The 18,010-nt window shown below is 39.7% G+C and overlaps 1 protein-coding gene across 1 annotated transcript in view; it reads left to right on the top strand.

Annotated features, from left to right (window-relative positions):
• The window catches only part of SUCLG2 (succinate-CoA ligase GDP-forming subunit beta), a 234,057-nt gene extending 219,460 nt beyond the window's left edge, over window positions 1-14,597 (top strand). The window contains exon 11 of the mRNA XM_087708854.1: window positions 13,085-14,597. Coding sequence (XP_087564980.1) covers window positions 13,085-13,200 — 116 coding nt within the window. The 3' untranslated portion in view covers window positions 13,201-14,597. The remainder of the gene's footprint in view (window positions 1-13,084) is intronic.
• The last annotated feature ends 3,413 nt before the right edge of the window (window positions 14,598-18,010 follow it).

Genomic DNA, 18,010 nt, shown 5'->3' with positions numbered 1-18,010 from the left:
ACTGTAAAATCTCCATTCCCACCACACTCCAGGGGAAGGTTACTGCAAAATCCCCATTTCCTCCTGATCAGCTGGGGCTCAGGAGGCAGAGAATAGATGGGGATGGGGCCAGTCAGAGGTTGTATTTACCGGTTCTCTGAACTACTCATAATTTCTCCAGAACTGGTCAGTACCTGCTGAATACCACATCTGGATAGAACACGGAATCAGCTGTAGACTTTTCTTTGGCAGAAAACTGTGTTTAATCAACCTATTGCAGCATTTCAGCCCATTCATGCCTTCTCGTAGCTTTAAACCTGCCTTCTTCAACCTGATACCCTTCAGGCATATCAGGATTGCAAATCCTAGAACTTCTGGCCATCTGGAGGCTACCAAGTTATGGTGGTAGGATGCTTTAATCCCATCATGTTCTAGGTTCGGAGGGAGTCATCACCTGCAAAGCAACATCTCTGATCTCTGAATCAAATATTATGGTTGTTACAACACAGTTCTTATGGAAATGATCTTTATTATTTTGACATATTACTCTAGAATCTAGGATGCACCCCTGCCCACAAACTTCATAACAATTTAGCCAAGATAATACTGATGATGATACTAGTCTTCCTTATAAAAAGTCCACACTATTTCTATAATCTCTAGTTCCCCATACTATAATTTCTGGTTTTCCATACTTGTCTATTCATTAAATAAATCTCACATGATTTGAGATAAAAATTAACAATAATTCATAACGATGAGAACTCCAAGATACTGTAAAATGAAGCTGAAAGAATACAGCATGGAACAACCCATTCTTTTTTATGCATTTCTACGACAGAGGGTTGATAATTATTCCTATAAATCTTTAGCAGATTTGTGGCTGGACTTTAAAAAATTCTTTGCTCTTCTACTGCAGTATATTGCAGATGTCTTGATGAGTAAAGTTTTAATCAGTCAACTCTGTCTTGATTTAGCAGGATTTTCTGGACAAATCTTTGTTCCCAGATATGTAATAATTACAAGCTGTTTTACCAGTGGATAAAGAAAGGATTAGTCTCTCATTCAAAAATAGTAACTTTATACTTACAGGTATTTGCTTAATATAAAAGAAATAAAGAATGAGTGCTCCCCAACTGAGAAGTACATTTTTTTTTATAAGTACCCAAAGTGATTAAAAGAATCATGTACTCTGCATTTAATGGATGAAGTAATTGTTCCTGCTGGGAAGTGCTCCTCTGTTTCAAGAGATTTTTATAACTAATTGTTGAAAGGATGGATTAAAATTAGGTAATTACTGCCCATACAACCTATAGCTGTGATGGCGAACCTATGGCACGTGTGCCAAAGGTGGCATGCAGAGCCTTCTCTGTGGACACACACGCCATCGCCAGCTGCTCTTCCGGATTCGGAGGAAGCTCGGCTCAAGCTGCAGTGCTCCAAGACTGCAAGCTGCTGCGCCGTTACTCAGGAGGTTGCTTTCTTCACCGGGTCTGCTCAAGAAGGGCGAAGACCGCTGGGTCATTTTGAGAGCCCCAGCAATGCCCAGCTTCTTGCCACTGCACGAGATACAAAGACAAGCGGGCTGCTTTTTCCTCGAGCACGGTTGAGGCCATTCATTGGCGGTCATGTGGCAGGCGACAAATTGTGGCTCCACTAAGCACTGCCAGGGAGAAAGCACACAGCCCCTGCTTGGGTGCCGCCAGGCTGCGCTTTCAGCCTACAAGGCGTGGTCAGGAGGAAGAGGCACTGCCGCCGCCCCCTAAGAACAGCTGGCAGGGTTGGGAACCAGCCAAGTGGGAAAAGCCAGCTTGCAGTCGCCAAGAGGAGCTGGCAGTGCGGGCAAAGCATGCTCCAAGGGCAGTGTGCCAGCAACAGCAGGCTGGATGACTCGAGCATGAGTCTGGCAGGAGGAGCCGCCGCTGCTTCTGCAAAGGCAGGCCATTCGTGCCGGCAAAGGTTGGCCCAAAATGGGGGGTGCCTGCGCAATGCAGGGCTCATGTGTGTGGGGGGTTCATGGGGGGGCACATGCATGCGCAGGGGACCACACATTGCATTATGGGTGCTGGCATGCAGGAGTGCTAGCGTGCGCACACATGTACTTTTGGCTCACAACAACAAAAAGGTTAGCCGATACTGATCTAGACTCTTCTTAAAAACATCCAGTGATGGAGCGCCCACGATTTCTGAAGGCAAGCTGTTCCACTGGTTAATTGTCCTCACTTTAGGAAGTTTCTCCTTAATTCCAGGTTGCTTCTCTCCTTGATTAGTCTCCATCCATGTGTCTTGTCCTGCCCTCGGGTGCTTTGGAGAATCATTTGACCCCCTCTTCTTTATGGCAGCCCCTCAAGTCCTGGAATACTGCTATCATGTCCCCCCTAATTCTTCTTTTCTTTAGACTAGCCAAACCCAAATCCTGCAGCCATTCTTCATATGTTTTATTTTCCAGGCCTATCATCATCTTGGTGGTTCTTCTCTGAACTTTTTCCAAGGTCTCAGCATCTTTTTTGTAGTATGGTGACCAAAATTGCTGCAGTATTCCAGGTGTGGTCTTCCCAGGGTTTTGTAAAGCGGCAGTAATATTTCACGAGATCTTGATGTATTGGTTTAACATATACATCTGATAAACACATGCTGATTTATGAGTTGTGTCTAGTCTCTCCTGCAAATAATGCCACAAAATAATTAAAACATGGTTTGAACAAAATATGTCCAGCTTAGTACAATATGACTGAAAGCAGAACATAAACCCAGCCGCATACAAATATGTTTTCTTTATTTTTAAACTTCAGTTGCAAATATTACATGCGCTCCTGGTTTCTAACAATAATAAGGAAACCAAATTCTGTGTTGTGGTTTTTTCAGTCTTCCAATGACCTGAATTGGTTTGGAATCCAGCTGTGGCACAGTTAGTAAAATATTTTGTCTGATTACCCCCTGTATTATAGTTCACGTTTAAGGGAAATCTTGATTATAGAAAGAAACCATGCAAATTTCTCTTCCATGTTATTTCCTCTGTTTAGCAGCTTTATTCAGTGCAAGCACAGCACGGATTGTTTTGATTGCTTGGGACTGGAACTCTGTTTACAGGTCTCTAACACCATCCAGTGGCAGTAGGTTAATGTTGGTTTACTTCAGTGAAAGAAAAGTTCTCTGTTTTTAAACCACAGTCAGGAAGAAGAAGGAAAAATCTTAACTCTTTTTTTTTTTTTAAGATTTCCACTGTTAAATACGCTGCAACCTTTTTTTAAAGATTTCTGGCACTTCGAATATCAAAGGAAGCTCAATTTATTAAAATCACAGCTTTTGATCACAGATTCCAAACAATGACCCTTGGCAAAACATTTTTAAAAAGATACTGAGCGTTTTTATACCTTTAACATTATTTTTTTAACAAAGGCAAATGTATACGGCATCTTTTGTTTCCATTTATTTCAGAAATATGTTTTTATTTATTTGTAAAGAGGAGTGCCATTGACATTATTGAACTAATCATTCTTGTTCATGATGCTCAATACATAGTGATGTCAATCTTTTTTCTTTCTCTCTCTCATGTCGGACTTTTTTAATTCTGTGCAATGAATTTTATTCACCTTTATGCCTTTGCATTTTTTGCAGAAATCAGATAACTATTGTGAAAGTATTTCCTATAATAAGAAAAATAATAATGAAAATAGATTGGATAAAACCTATAGCTATTTTGGGGAAACTTGTCGTCTTGGTCTTTTCATCTTTTTTGAACGGCACTATAGAAATCTGAAAGCAACTATATGTATCTTGGATCCTAATTCTAATAGTTTGCTGTAGCAGAGCCCCTTGTAACGCCTATATCAGTGATGGCAAACCTTTTTTGACTCACGTGCCATAAGTGGGGGAATGCAGGTGGGCCATAACGCAATGCGTGCCCCCCCCCAGTGTGCATGCGCACACTACAGGCGCTCCCCCCATTTTTTGCATGCTCTTTTCCAATTTTGTTGGAGCATCGTTTCGAGTACTCCGGAGGCTTCAGGGAAGCTCATGAAGCCTCTGGAGGGCCTCCGGGGGGGCAGGAGAGGCTCTTTTCGCCCTTCGCAGGCTCCTATAAAGCCTCTGAAGCCTGGGGAGGGTGAAAAATGGCTTCAAAAAATAGCGAATTCAGCTGGACAGCATGCCCATATGCACTAGCCAGCTGACAGTGGCAGTGCCTCACGTGCCCTGACAAATGGCTCCGCATGTCACCTGTGGCACACATGCCATAGGTTCGCCATCCCAGGGCTATATAAATATTGTGTCTACCTATGAATATGATGTTCAAACATTTTTTAATACTCAGAACACTAATAATGGTTAGCCTTCCTTCCTTCCTTCCTTCCTTCCTATCTATCTACCTACCTACCTACCTACCTACCACAGTTGCCAAAGCAACAAATAATTCAGTGGATTGCAACTGATTTTTTTCTCTTTTCCATTGTTTCCCATGGATATTATATTTTCAACTGCCCAGAGTTGCTTTGGGTATTGATGTGGGTGGCATATAATTTTAATTTAATTGAGTAATTAAACATGGATAAAGGCTTGGTAAGAAAATATCAAAAACAGGAAAAAGAGAACATGCTTGACACTTCCACCAAACTAAAACAATCTTGGTGCCCGTTGAGGGTTTTAACCAGCTCAGCATGTTGTCTTTTTAATAAATTACCTGTGGAAAAAAACCCTATTATATTTGAACATCACATTCTTTGAAAATGACCCGGGATATTGATGAGAGCACACAGATCATTTTTAGAATGACTAACATTCTTGTTTCCGCATTTAGTATTATCTCCAATTAAAAAAGCTGAAGCAGCACAAATTATTAAACATTGAGATGAGGTTCATTATTTTCTAGTGGCAAAGGAAAAGGGAATTAGGTCAAAATGATGTTTGCCTTTGAGAAGTTGCCTTGAGCCTCTGGTATGTGTATAAATATAGAACACTAATGATTAGCACTAAGGAGCACTAGAGTTTGTTAGTTGGAAACAACTGTCAATACAAATAATCCAGTTTTCCAACTATATAATTGACCATTTTTTTAATACTTTGCCTCTGTATTTTGAAGAGAGAGAGGGAGGGACAGAGATAGAAATACACAGTATAGATCACTCCCTAGAATGCCAGTTCATCATACCAAAGTTACTGTATTTTTCGGAGTATAAGACACACCAAGATTGAAGAGGCAAATTTTTTAGAAAAGTCTGCAGACCTCCCAAAAACAGCCCATTTTTTGCAAAAACTGCTCCATTGTTTGTCAAAAAAAGGGCATGCATAGCCTTTAGAAGGCTTGTAGAGTGCTCCTGAGGGTTGGGGGGGGGCAAAAATGAGCAAAAAATGCCCCATTTTTTTGCTCATTTTTGCCCTCCCTAGCCCCCATGAGCACTCTGAAAGCCCCCTAAAGGCTATGCACTGGCATTTTTGCAAAGGGGGCAGGGTTTCAGGAGGGCAAAAATGCTGTATTCAGTGTATAAGACGCACTCAGATTTTTACCTTTTTTTTTTTAAAGGAAAAAGGTGTGTCTTGTACACCAAAAAATACACTAATATCCTTAAAAAACTAATATTGGAAATAACGTAATAAACATGGATACAGATTCATCATCCTCAACTTTTATACCAATGAAATAATAGCAATAGCAATAGCAGTTAGACTTATATACCGCTTCATAGGGCTTTCAGCCCTCTCTAAGCGGTTTACAGAGTCAGCATATCGCCCCCACAGTCTGGGTCCTCATTTCACCTACCTTGGAAGGATGGAAGGCTGAGTTAACCTTGAGCCGGTGAGATTAGAACCGCTGAACTGCAGATAACAGTCAGCTGTAGTGGCCTTCAGTACTGCACCCTAACCACTGCGCCACCTCGGCTCTAGTGATAATGATCCCTTTCTACTGGACCCTGTTTCTTGGCCATAAGTCTCACACAAACGGCTTTGTCAAATTTCTCTCCCCTTTTTTATGAGCTTATGTGGTGTGTCAGAGTTGCAAAAGGCTTTATTGCCACATAAAGTGGCACAAATTAAGTTGGTATGGCTCGGAAAAGAAGCAGAAACCCAGCTTATCCTGGGGTAGAAGTAGGAGGTGATTAATAGCAATTATAGTACAAAGTGCACTTCAGTTGTTTATAGTTTCTTATAGTTTCTTATTTCGTACACTCTGCTGAGCCCAGTTTTTTTTATACTCATATGCTTACAATTGAGACAGATTGCACATGCTGCTGGGATTGTGAAATTGAGAGTTTTAATGTTAAAAATCATGTCCTGTGCAATACAAAGAAAAGATCTTGCAAGACTTCTTCTTATCACATAATGAACACACCTTGATATCTTTCTGGATAGAAATAACATGTTCCTCTTAGTGGTTATCTACAAATGTCATGTTACCATTGTAAGAAAGGTAGTTTTATCTCCTCACCATCCTCCTTCCCCTGAAAACACCTCATTTCTCCTCTACTTTCCTGGGGAAAAGGAAGAGACTTCAAGTGATGTCTCTCTTAGCATACTCAAAGGCTTTTCTCCTTATGGTTCTTCAGGTTTAAAAAGTATCTTTCAAAGCAGTTTTATTTGAGTGAGTTACAGAACTCTGAAGAGCTGTGTATTATATCAATATGTATATTGTATACTGCTACCGGTTTGTCCGGGTTCGGGAGAACCCATAGCTAATGTTACGGCCGGTTTGGAGGACCTTCAAATCCTATCCCTGGCTGGCTCTGCCCCTCCCAAGAGTTTCCACGCAGCCAATTTTGGATTTGAGGGAAGTGCAGGGCATATGTGGAGGCTTGGGGAGGGGGGAAAACTGGCCCCCTGGGAGTTCCAGCTGGAAATGGGCAGTTTCCGGCCTCCAGAGCCCAGGGGAGGCAGTTTTTGCCCTCCCAAAGGCTCGAGGAAAGCCTGCTGAGCCTGGGGAAGGCGAAAATGCATTCCCTCCCCCCCCCCTGCCATGGTGCAGGAGGCCAACTAGACCATGGCCATGCCCACCATGGCCATGCCCACTCAGCAACCGGGCAGAGAACCCATTGCTGAAATTTTTGAAGCCCACCCCTGATATCAATCAATATTATATCAATATCAACAAGCAAGCTAATAACCGAAATATTTACATTCATAGAGAAAAGCAGTATGTGTATGCACAGAGATAAGATTGGCGGATGGAAGAACAGATAGAAAGACAGACTTAAAATTAATTCACTGGCAAATACTGGCAGATACATTAAAGTTTTAGCATTTCTTATGACCTCTCCCTTTTGCATCACAGTTCAGAGATTATCTATCTATCTATCTATCTATCTATCTATCTATCTATCTATCTATCTATCTTTAAATTTATCAGTACAAATATAACACAGACACACAGACACACAGACACACACACACACACACACACACACACACACACACACACATATATATATATATATATATATATATATATATATATATATATACACACACACACACACACACACACACATATACTAAAATGAAGATCATAACTATTGAGCATCTATTGATATGTTGCTCATAGCAAGGATTGAAATTTCAATCTTAAAGCCTAGGAGCAATTATTTTGAAATGATATCCAAAGTTAAAGTCAATGTAATAGTCTGGTTAAGAGCATGAGCTGTGAATCAGGAAGATTGTCGTTCAAGTCTTCCCAGTGCTGCAGAATTACAAGTTAGCTTTCAACTGTGTGCACAAATACACACGCACACTGACACACTCCTTTCGAGGGTTATGAAGATAACAGTGACCTGTTTTTAAAATTACTGCAGGAATTCTGACGAAACAGACTATCCACAAACACTATGCAAGGTAACAAATACCTCTCACTAGGTAATAGTTCGTTTATTAATCATGCTTCGTGGACATTATAAAGCCTTTTAATTAGCATTATAATTCCTCCAACATCTCTGCTGCTTGTTGTAATTCCAAGGTGCCTGCCATTTTGATTTATAAGTAGAAACACTTACAAACCTGTCAAGCAGGACAGAAGATCTGGCTGATTTTGTTAAACATTTCAGCACTTCAGGAGGGCAGGATGTGGCTGTTGGCTCTTTTCCCATCAAAATCACAATACATGTGTGAATATTTCACTCAGGGGCTGAGATTTCTACCCCTGGGAGCAGTTTTTAATAGTATTGTAGGCCCTCCTTATTGGCATTCATTGTTCATGGTGAAACCTGCCAGCGCATAGTGAGAGGAGATGATCTTGAATGTTGACAGCCATTGGTTATGCACATTATACTTTCTGCTACCAAGGGAAAGATGCCATTAGTGTCACGAAGTGCCCAATCAGCATCAAAACAGAGGGGAGAGAGAGAGAGACTTCTGGGGAGGAATTAAATCTGCATGAGCATTTCTGTCAGAACACTTCAACTGGGCCTGTCTTTTTTCAGTATTAATGAACAAAGAGCTGCAGGATGCGAGCAGAGACCAGTCCTTTTTTTTTAATTAATCTCCTCTGATTTGGTCATGCATGTGTCTTGTATAGGAGCCTGACACGGTGTTTCATCCACATCACTGAAACGTCTCTCTTAATTTATGGCTTCTTCCTTTCTCCCTTTCTTTCTTTGCAGGCTACAAGTCTTAACGTTGACTGGACTTGATGTCTATGTCCACTTCTAAGATCTCTGAGGGTATAGCCCTATGCATATTTATTCAGAACAAATTCCCTCTTTGTTTAAAGACAAAAAAAGAGGTTTGCAATCAGGTAAACATGCATAAGGCTGTAACGTAAAACTTTAAAAGCTTGTATGTTTGTCCCCTCCTAAGGGAAATACCTTGCCCTGCAACTGAATGTACAATCTGAATAATCTCTGGTTTATCTTATCGTGGCCGATTCAGAAGATACTTTGAGTGAACTTCTTGCACAGGGTTGAAGCATCTACTGGACACGCCAGAGAATGCTGGAGTAAAAGAAAATGGCCTTGTAGCGAATCACAGTGTTGGCTTGTCTGGTTTTATTCTGCGAAAGGTCCTTCTCAGAATCAGCCCTGGCAGTAGAGAGATTAAGAGAACTGCTTCTGACAGCAAGCGCTCAAAGTAACTGCAGCAGCTCCTTTCTGTTCTCAGTTGAGGATTGAACTGTTTGTCCAGCTCAGCGTGTTCTTCAACTTTTAAAGTAGCTGCATCCTGTCAGGTTTGGAGGAAGGACTACATCCCATCACCAGTGTTGACCTGACAATTAAATGTTTGCTCCTGCATGTGGAATGGTGATGAAGGAGTATCATCTTTGTTGGTTCATTTCCTGGTAGGAAATGTTTCTCAGGGCAGCCCTGATTTTTCCCAACCTTATTTAGAGATGCTGGAAAGCAACTGTTCTGTGATGGAGAAACCACCCATCTCTAGTAGTAGACCTAGAAGAGATCTTTGCCTTTGAGAACAGATAATTCAATAGGTGTAAGACCAGAGGTGGTATTCAGGCGGTTCGGACTGGTTCACCTGAACTAGTAGTGCCGAACTTCGGGCGCCCACCTCCTACCTCAGCTCCAAAACATCCTTTGTAGCCTCATTTTCGGCTCTGTGTGCATGTGTGCATGCCCTCACAGTTGCAAACCAGTGGTAAACCTAAGTAAATCCCACCGCTGTGTAACACCTCTGTTTATATTCATGTTGTAAGAACACACCAGAGCCTGTACATTTTTTTAATGAAATGTATATTTTGATTTAGTTTTCTGGTGTTAGCTTTCTTCTTCATTCTGATAAATGGACACAAAAATAAATCATGGTAGGCTATTTATAATCTCTACCAGAGTAATTTGTATTAAAGTGGGGGGGGGATCTTGATCTATATCTTACGTCTTTGCTAATATTCCTTGTCTGATCCTGTGCTGTGTAATTTATTCTGTTGAAACATTTCATGAAGAGCTATTTATCTATTAATATGCAGTTGAAGTAAGTTAAATGACTCTGTATTAAGTTGGCCAAATGGTTGTGATTGCCTTCTTCTGTCTTCTGGATCCATAGGAGAGCAATATTGTATTTTACAGTGGTTATCCTGCACCTGGTGGATTCAATTTGATTCAGCTGCCTACTAGATTCAGTGTAAAATTTAAAATAGGAGGAGGCATTACAAAAAAAAGACCCACTGGACATGTACTTTAATAATGTAGAGTCAAAATCCAACAGACCTACACATTTCATACAACTAGAAATGGTTTCAATAGTGTTATGTTTTTTTATGGGGCCACCATATGAAATGTGCCTGATTTTTACTGTACTGTACCTTCACATTCCTCTTACAGCTTTCAAAAAATTAGAAGTGAGGGATCCTTGGTGCTCCCTGAGTTCAGTTGTTTTCTTGCAGACATTTCATTAGCCAAATTAGGTAACATCAGCAGTAGCACCTGAGTTTGGGTAATGAAACATCTGCAAGAAAATATCTCAGAAAATATCCAATATCTCAAGGGGTGTCACAAAGAAGAGGGAGTCAAGCTATTCTCCAAAGCACCTGAGGACAAGACAAGAAGTAAACTAATGGAAACTAATCAAGGAGAGAAGCAACTTAGAATTAAGGAGAAATTTCCTGTCAGAACAATTAATCAGTGGAACAGCTTGCCTCCAGAAGTTGTGAATGATCCAATACTGGAAGTTTTTAAGAAGATGTTGGATAACCATTTGTCTGAAGTGGTGTAGGGTTATCTGCCTAAGCAAGGGGTTGGACTAGATGACCTCCAAGTTCCCTAAAAGGTTTAAGACTCCAAAATGAAGAATATAAGGCCCAAGCCTATGCCGATGACTTAGAATTTGTTCTAGAGGTTCCATTGGAATCCACCCTGAAATTAATTCAAAAATTAGAAGAATATGGCAAAGTGGCAGGACTAAAGATCAATAAAGACAAAACAAAAATGATAACCAAGAACATGACAAAAAAGCAAAAAGAGGAACTGGAAGTAGCAACCAGAGTGCAAATAACTAAGAAAGTGAAATACTTGGGGATCTGGGAGTCGGCAAAATGTTCCACAATTAAAGACAATAATTATAATAAATTAGTGATACAAATAAAGAAAGATTTAGAAAATTGGAAAAATATTCAGCTATCCCTTATGGGACATATAGCAACAATTAAAATGAATATTTTACCAAGAATCTTATTCCTGTTGCAAGCTGCACCTATTAATCTGGGTAAAAAATTCTTTGAAGAAAACAAAATAACCACTAGGTTCATTTGGCAGGGATGAAAAGCGAGGATTAAACAAAAGTCAATGCAAGACAGCAAGGAGAGGGGAGGTTTAGCATTACCAAATTGGGATTTATACGCAATCAGCAGTAATAATAACATGGATGAAGGATTGAATAGAGCTAAAGAATAAAAGAATTTTGACCTTAGAAGGCCGTGATTTGCAAGCAGGCTGGCATACATTCCTATGGGATGATAAAAATAAAACGCACAAATACTTTCAAAATCATTTAATTAGAAGAGCTTTATTGCAAAAATGGCCTAAAATCAAAAAAATTCACTATGTGAAAATCCCGAATTGGCTATCACCGACAGAAAGGATGACCCATCCAAATTTTATAGATTTGAACAAAATGCTAAGATACAGAGATTTAATTGATAGGCAGGGAAATTTAAAAACAATTGAAGAATTGGCAGAACGGAACATGAAAGTTGGCTGGCTAACTTACCTCCAAATCAAAACTATATACAATAATAATACTAAATTATATGACATCGAAACAGAACCACACGAATTGGATAAAATTATTCAAAGCTCAGATAGAAAGATGATAGGGAGAATATATAAATTTCACCTGAAGTATAAAATAGAAGAGGAAATTGTGAAAGAACAAATGATAAAATGGGCACAGAACTTTGGCTATAATATTGTATTAGACAAATGGGAAAAATTTTGGGGAACAAACTTAAAAACTTATCAGTTGCATACAAGGAAAACCAGTACAGAATGTTTTACAGATGGCACTTGGCACCAACAAGGTTAACTAAAATCTTAATAAATACCTCCCCAAAATGTTGGAAATGTGAATCAATACACGGAACATATTACCATTTATGGTGGACCTGTGAGGAGGCTAAAATTTTTTGGAAAAGGATCAAAAATTGGCTGGAGGCAATAACGGGGGTTAAAATAGAATAAAAACCTGAAGTTTTTTTATTAGGAATAATGTCTGAAAAATACAAAAAAGAAATCCAGTATTTAATATTACATATAATTACGGCAGCAAGGATTGCCTTTGCCCAGAAATGGGAAAACAAATTAACTCCAAGCGAAGATGAAACAATTAGAAAGGTTATGGATTGTGCTCAAATGGACAAATTAACTAAAGAAATCCAGGGAAAAGAAGAATCAGAATTCTACCAGATATGGGATAAGTGGTATAGGTGGATGGAGGAAAGAAACAAGAATCAATGAAGGAATATAACAAAACTCAAAAATAATAGTTATGAGTAAAATAAGAGGGTTAAGAATGGTGAAATCCGAATGAAATACAATAGAAGGGGAAATAATATAAGGTGAGCAGTATCAATTGATAATTGCTCTTAGAAAAAACAGGAAGCTCCTGTTCGTATTGTATTGTGTAAATGTGGTGTATGTCTAAGTTTTGTATGTATATATTTTATATGTTTGTTAATAAAAAAATTTTTAAAAAAAGAAGACCTCCAAGTTCCCTATTCTATTCTATTCTATTCTATTCTAGTCACAACAACTTGTACAGTGACCATTCAACATTTTGATGGCACTGAATGAATGGTGGTTGCCAGTCCTTGAAGTTCTGGCTCTTCCAGCATGCCCATAGTCACTTGATTGCAATCTGGGTACTTGGTAACCAGCTCACACTCATAACAATTGCAGTATCTCATGGTCATGTGATATATGGCTTTCCCTCCTGGCTTCTCATAAACAAAGTCAATGTGCAACCCAGAAGGCAAGTTGCTTGGATTAAGTCTCCCTTATCCACACAAGTCTTCCAACTCTGTTCTGTTCTATTTTCTTCTATTCTATTCTATTCTATAGCAACCAAACCCAGAGAGCACCAAGGACCTCTCATTTCAGCCTTAAGCTACAAATATTCTCCTTTATTTAAAAACTGGAAGGAAATAGGAGTTAACTTTTTTTCCCCTCCTCTTTCCCTTCAGGAACAAATGTTCACGAAGCCCAACGCATTCTGAACGAAAGTGGGCTTCCCATTACTTCCGCAAGTGACCTTGAAGATGCTGCTAAGAAAGCAGTGGCCTGCGTGACAAAGAAATAAAGAGAAATGACACCAGAGATGACATTCCAGAACTGCCATTGAAGACATGATTTTCACCAGCCACAAGCACCGAGATTTGGCTTAAGTGTCCTGTTAATCACAAAACTGCAAAATATTCAGTGGGTGAAACTTGGAATTTTCATTTATTCCACCGAAGCCTTTATTTTTCAATATTGGGACAGAATGTTCTACAAACAAATATGAGTAACTACTGTCAGTTGCCATTTTGGGTTTCTCTTTTTAGGTGTTAATTGCTTGTGACTCCCAATTTTTCTAAGATACTTTGATGCATCTTTAATGTGAAAAAAAGGATATTTGATTGTGGTTGGCCCTTTGTTGGGGAATGTTTTCAAACTCTAAGGAACTACTAGGGTAGTATCAAAGTTTAGAAACGCCTTTTCTAAATCATGTGGGGAACTTCCAAATTTAGGGGTTTGATGTGGCTTGGGAACCTGATGTTGAAATACAAGCCATCATAACATCTAATTCAGGCATGCCAGAAGCTTCCAATGTGCCTCCAATAACTCTTTGAATTCCAAATAATATTTAATAACACTTTCCAATTAAGGCTAGAGAATCTTTATATTGCATAATTGGAAATAAATGAATGTAATTAGATTTCTACCACCATCATGTCAAACTTATTATAAAATGCAGTGATTCATATCCAATGTATACCTCATATTAGAAGAACATTCAAAATCATAGTTCCATTAAAGAGTCATTTTTTTATTGTCCTGTAAATTCGCATGTGATTGCTTTAAGTACTGAAGGAGAATTACACACCCTAATGTCACATTTGGCAGTATCTGTGAACATACCATCCAATTAATATGCACTGTCTTTAGAAATCAATATGTATAGTAACTTAAAATAGCCTTCTCATGAAGAAACCTAGAGGAATGATTTCTTAAGGCATTTGTGCTGTTATTCTAACATTATTAATCAAAATTGGTAATAATCAAAACTATCAGGAAACCTGCTGTCATCAGAAAGAATATGAAAAATAAATTGAGGAATGATGCCACCTAAGCACTTTTAGTATATTCTGTGAATTTCAGTGCAAATGTTCACCAACTGCAACATCTTCATACTGAAGTAAAGTGGATTTCCAAGTGCTTTAACTTTTGCTTGATTGTGCCTTTGATGTTTGGGAAATATGTATTCATAAAGTGGAAAGCCTATCAAATTAATTCAATAACCATGATTAAAGTGTTTAATTAACAATGGAGTTTTGAAATTCAAGATACTTGTTGAAATCAGAAGTTATAAACAATTTTATTCAACTGACAAGCCAAGAATTTATGTGATTTTTTAAAAGTAAACAATATGAATACTTTTTTGTTTATTTCAATTAAACACTATTAATAAATTTCCCCTGGGGTTACACATTTGAATTTTGCTGATCAATGCTGTCATTATTTTTACCATGGTCATTAATGGCTACCAATGAAAGCCATTTTTGAGAATAGTTTTAGAAGTCCCATGAATATAGTCATTCCATTAACTGTTAAGTAAATAAAAATACTCATGTCATACATATTTTTCTTCCTATCATAAAAATCCTAGAAAAGCAGGCATGGGCAACTTATAAGGCACTTACAAGGTTATATAAAAGATTGTAAACTCTCTTGAATTTTCACTATTTCTGCATAAATATGATCTAAAAAACATGATTTGTTCTCCATGTAAGTTTTAAAACTAAATTAAGAGAATGTCAGAGTTTGTTGCAGAAATCAAATCCAGAAAGCACACACAGATAACTGATTCAGCAGGATTCATTAACTTCTCTTTATATACAATATATAATACATGAAGTAAATATACAATACCAACAGCTGGTTCACAGCCAGAGGAGAGAACAGTTGTGTTTCAGAGTGCTTAATACAGACAAAGATAACCTCCTCTATACCGGACAGTTCAGCTAAGCCTAAGCCACACCCAGGGACCTAGCTGTCTCCAGCAAATACTGTTTTAGTTTCTAAATAGCCCACATTGACTGACTTAGTTACTATGCCTATTCATTGGCTGACCTTGTTGCCATGCCCTATTCCAGTCAGTCCCCAATGGCTGACCTGTCTCTGTCCTATTCCAGTCCATGAATATTCTGACAGAGAAGCCAGTTAAATAAATGAAAAAGAAAACATGATACTTTTTACCTATTTATTCTTTGCTGTATCTTCTGTTGACAACTTTCTTTTATCACTGTGTTCCTCACTCCCTTGGCCACCCAAGAAATGTGGCAAAGAGAAAAAGCTGAAAGGGTGTGCTGTTTTTATGATAATATAATAATTTAGTTACAGTGCATAGAGCCATTGATTTGGGATATAAAGGAGTAAAAACGGGTGCAATCAAATATCAGGTTGCATTTTGCAAATGACTTTTATGTAAATATATAGATGAATATTTACATACATAGACAATATAGAGAATGGACATGACTGGATCTGGTTTTCCCCACTGACTTTGCTTGTCAGAAGGTCTCAAAAAGTGATCACATAATCCTGGGACATTGCCACCATCATAAATATGAGTCAGTTGCCAAGCGACTGGATTTTGATCACGTGACCATGGGGATACTGCAACAGTGTGTGAAAAATGATCATAAATCACTTTTTCAGTGCCATTGTAACTTCGAACATTCACTAAACAAACTATTGTAAGGTGGAGACTACCTGTACCAAGTTAATCTCCCAAAGTGTGGAACCAATATATGCTTGGTCCTATTTCACCAGGAATCTACAGCCCCTTTTCCTTGCACCGTAGTGGGTGGTGTTTTCCAATTGGCTCATAGAGGCTCACAAAGCCAAATTGTTGAAATTTTGTGAGCCAATTAAGAGCAGAGCTAAGCTACTACAATTAGTGCACCAATCACCTAGCAACAATGGCACAGCCAGTTCTTAAAATATTGACTAGCTTGCTATTGATCTTAACTCTTCATTAGCCAACAGTTTCACTCTAATATTTCCAGGCAGGGCTGGGAAAGCTTCCTACCTGCAATTTCCCAGTGAAACTTTCCAGGTTTTGCTAAAAAGAAGGTAGCTTTTCGTGTTTCTTCTGATCCTAGTCAAGGAATCCTCCTGAGACTGCAAAGGGATGCTTCTCTTACACAGGCTCAACACCTTTATCACAGCTACAGGCCAGGGGTGGGTTCCAGCAGTCACTACTCGTGTAGTGCGCTTGATGCATGCTGCGTGCACACACACACTTGATGTGTGTTGTGTGCACATATGCAATACAATACAAATTGTTCTGCGCATGCGCAGAAGAAAAAAAAGATGGCGGCACCTACGGCACTGCCCGGAGAACCGGGGGCGTGGCAGGCCTGGGTCGCTGCCGGTTTCCAGTGACCCAGGCCTCCAAGTCACTACCAGTTCAACCGAACTGGTCTGAACCAGTAGGTACCCACCACTGCTACAGGCTTAATTAAAGTTTTTCTTACTCTCACTATCCAGCACAGTTTTACTGACGGATAGTAGGTGTGCTGAATTTCTCTTGAAGTCAAGATTTGTTTGGAAAACTAATGTGGCCAGCTGTTGATGAAAATAGGTTATTCTGTGAATGAGCTGCTGCCGCTTAGGAAGATAACACGCTGGGATTTTTTTTTTGGCAGGATACTTGACATTTCCTAAGCTGATTCTTCAGAGCCCAGGCAGAGCAGAAACAGGTCATCGCAGGAAAAGGTTGACAGTGACAAAGTGTCTGTAAACACTTCAGGGATAGGACAGCTCAGAGGGCTTTTTGCCACCTAAATAGGTTTGTGCAAACTCTATGAGATGAGGAGGAAGCAGCCATTCTGTCATTGTTCATCCAAGAAGTGGCTAAGCAATAAACCGAACAACCAAAGCAGGCAATTTGACTTGGCTCACACAGACTGTTAAGCCCCCAACTGTGTGGTTGGTTTGCTTTTGGTCATTGTGTATTTATTTAGCATTTAAGCCACTTGTATGGCTGCCCAGCACACAAAATGACAATAACTATAAAAGAAACACAACAATGCAATGTAATGGCCCAAAACAGTGTATTCAAAATTCTAAAGCATTTTCCAAACAACCTCATCTAACATCCTAACTCAGTGCTTAGAGAGGAGGAAAAACAAGTATAAAGCCTTATGGATGGTCACTAGTTTGGGGCCAACTGAGAAATGAGGTCCAAGGGGCAGATGCTATGATGGAGAAGGGACACCACCTGTATTCCATTGTTTTATGGAAGCTGTCAGGTTCCGATGGGTTGAGGAAAACAGCCAAACACAGATATGGTTCGAAACGCAGTTTATCTCCGGCACTAACTGACCAACAAAGCACTATTCCATTGTCAGAGTTGACATCTGGTGCTCCCCATCATCTTTTATACTGTATGTGCTGTTTAGGCTAACCCCATCCCTCACACGCGCACACACCCCTCACCATGTGATTCAGAATGAACATCACCCAGCAGTAAGCATGGTTATGGAAACTCCATAGATGAGTCACTCCAGCCTCTTCTGCTATGTGCAGGCGAGGGGGGGTTCCCCAGGTAAGTCCTCAGTTGGCCAAGGCGGCTTTTCCAGGTGAATCTGGGCAGTCTGTTGCAGTTACAGTATCACCCATGCGCTTTCAGTTATGCAGGGCTATCCATGCTGGCGGGGGGACGCCCATGCTGCTGCTACCATTCCCCGGCTGATTGGCAGCTCTCAGCAGCTCCCACAGCTTCCTGTCACTCCCCCACCCAAATGGCACCTCCGGGCTGGTAGGCTCACCGGAGCTGACAGAGGCAACTCAAGTCTGTTGGATTTCATGAGATAGACAGATAATCAGAGTAGTCCAGTCCT

This window comes from Thamnophis sirtalis, unplaced genomic scaffold (assembly GCF_051295495.1).
Source record: "Thamnophis sirtalis isolate CommonGarterSnake01/CBP01778 unplaced genomic scaffold, rThaSir2_p1.2 scaffold_3, whole genome shotgun sequence".
NCBI classification, from domain to species: Eukaryota; Metazoa; Chordata; class Lepidosauria; order Squamata; family Natricidae; genus Thamnophis; species Thamnophis sirtalis.
Note: the sequence above shows the minus strand (reverse complement) of the source record. Positions and strands in the feature narration are given on the sequence as shown.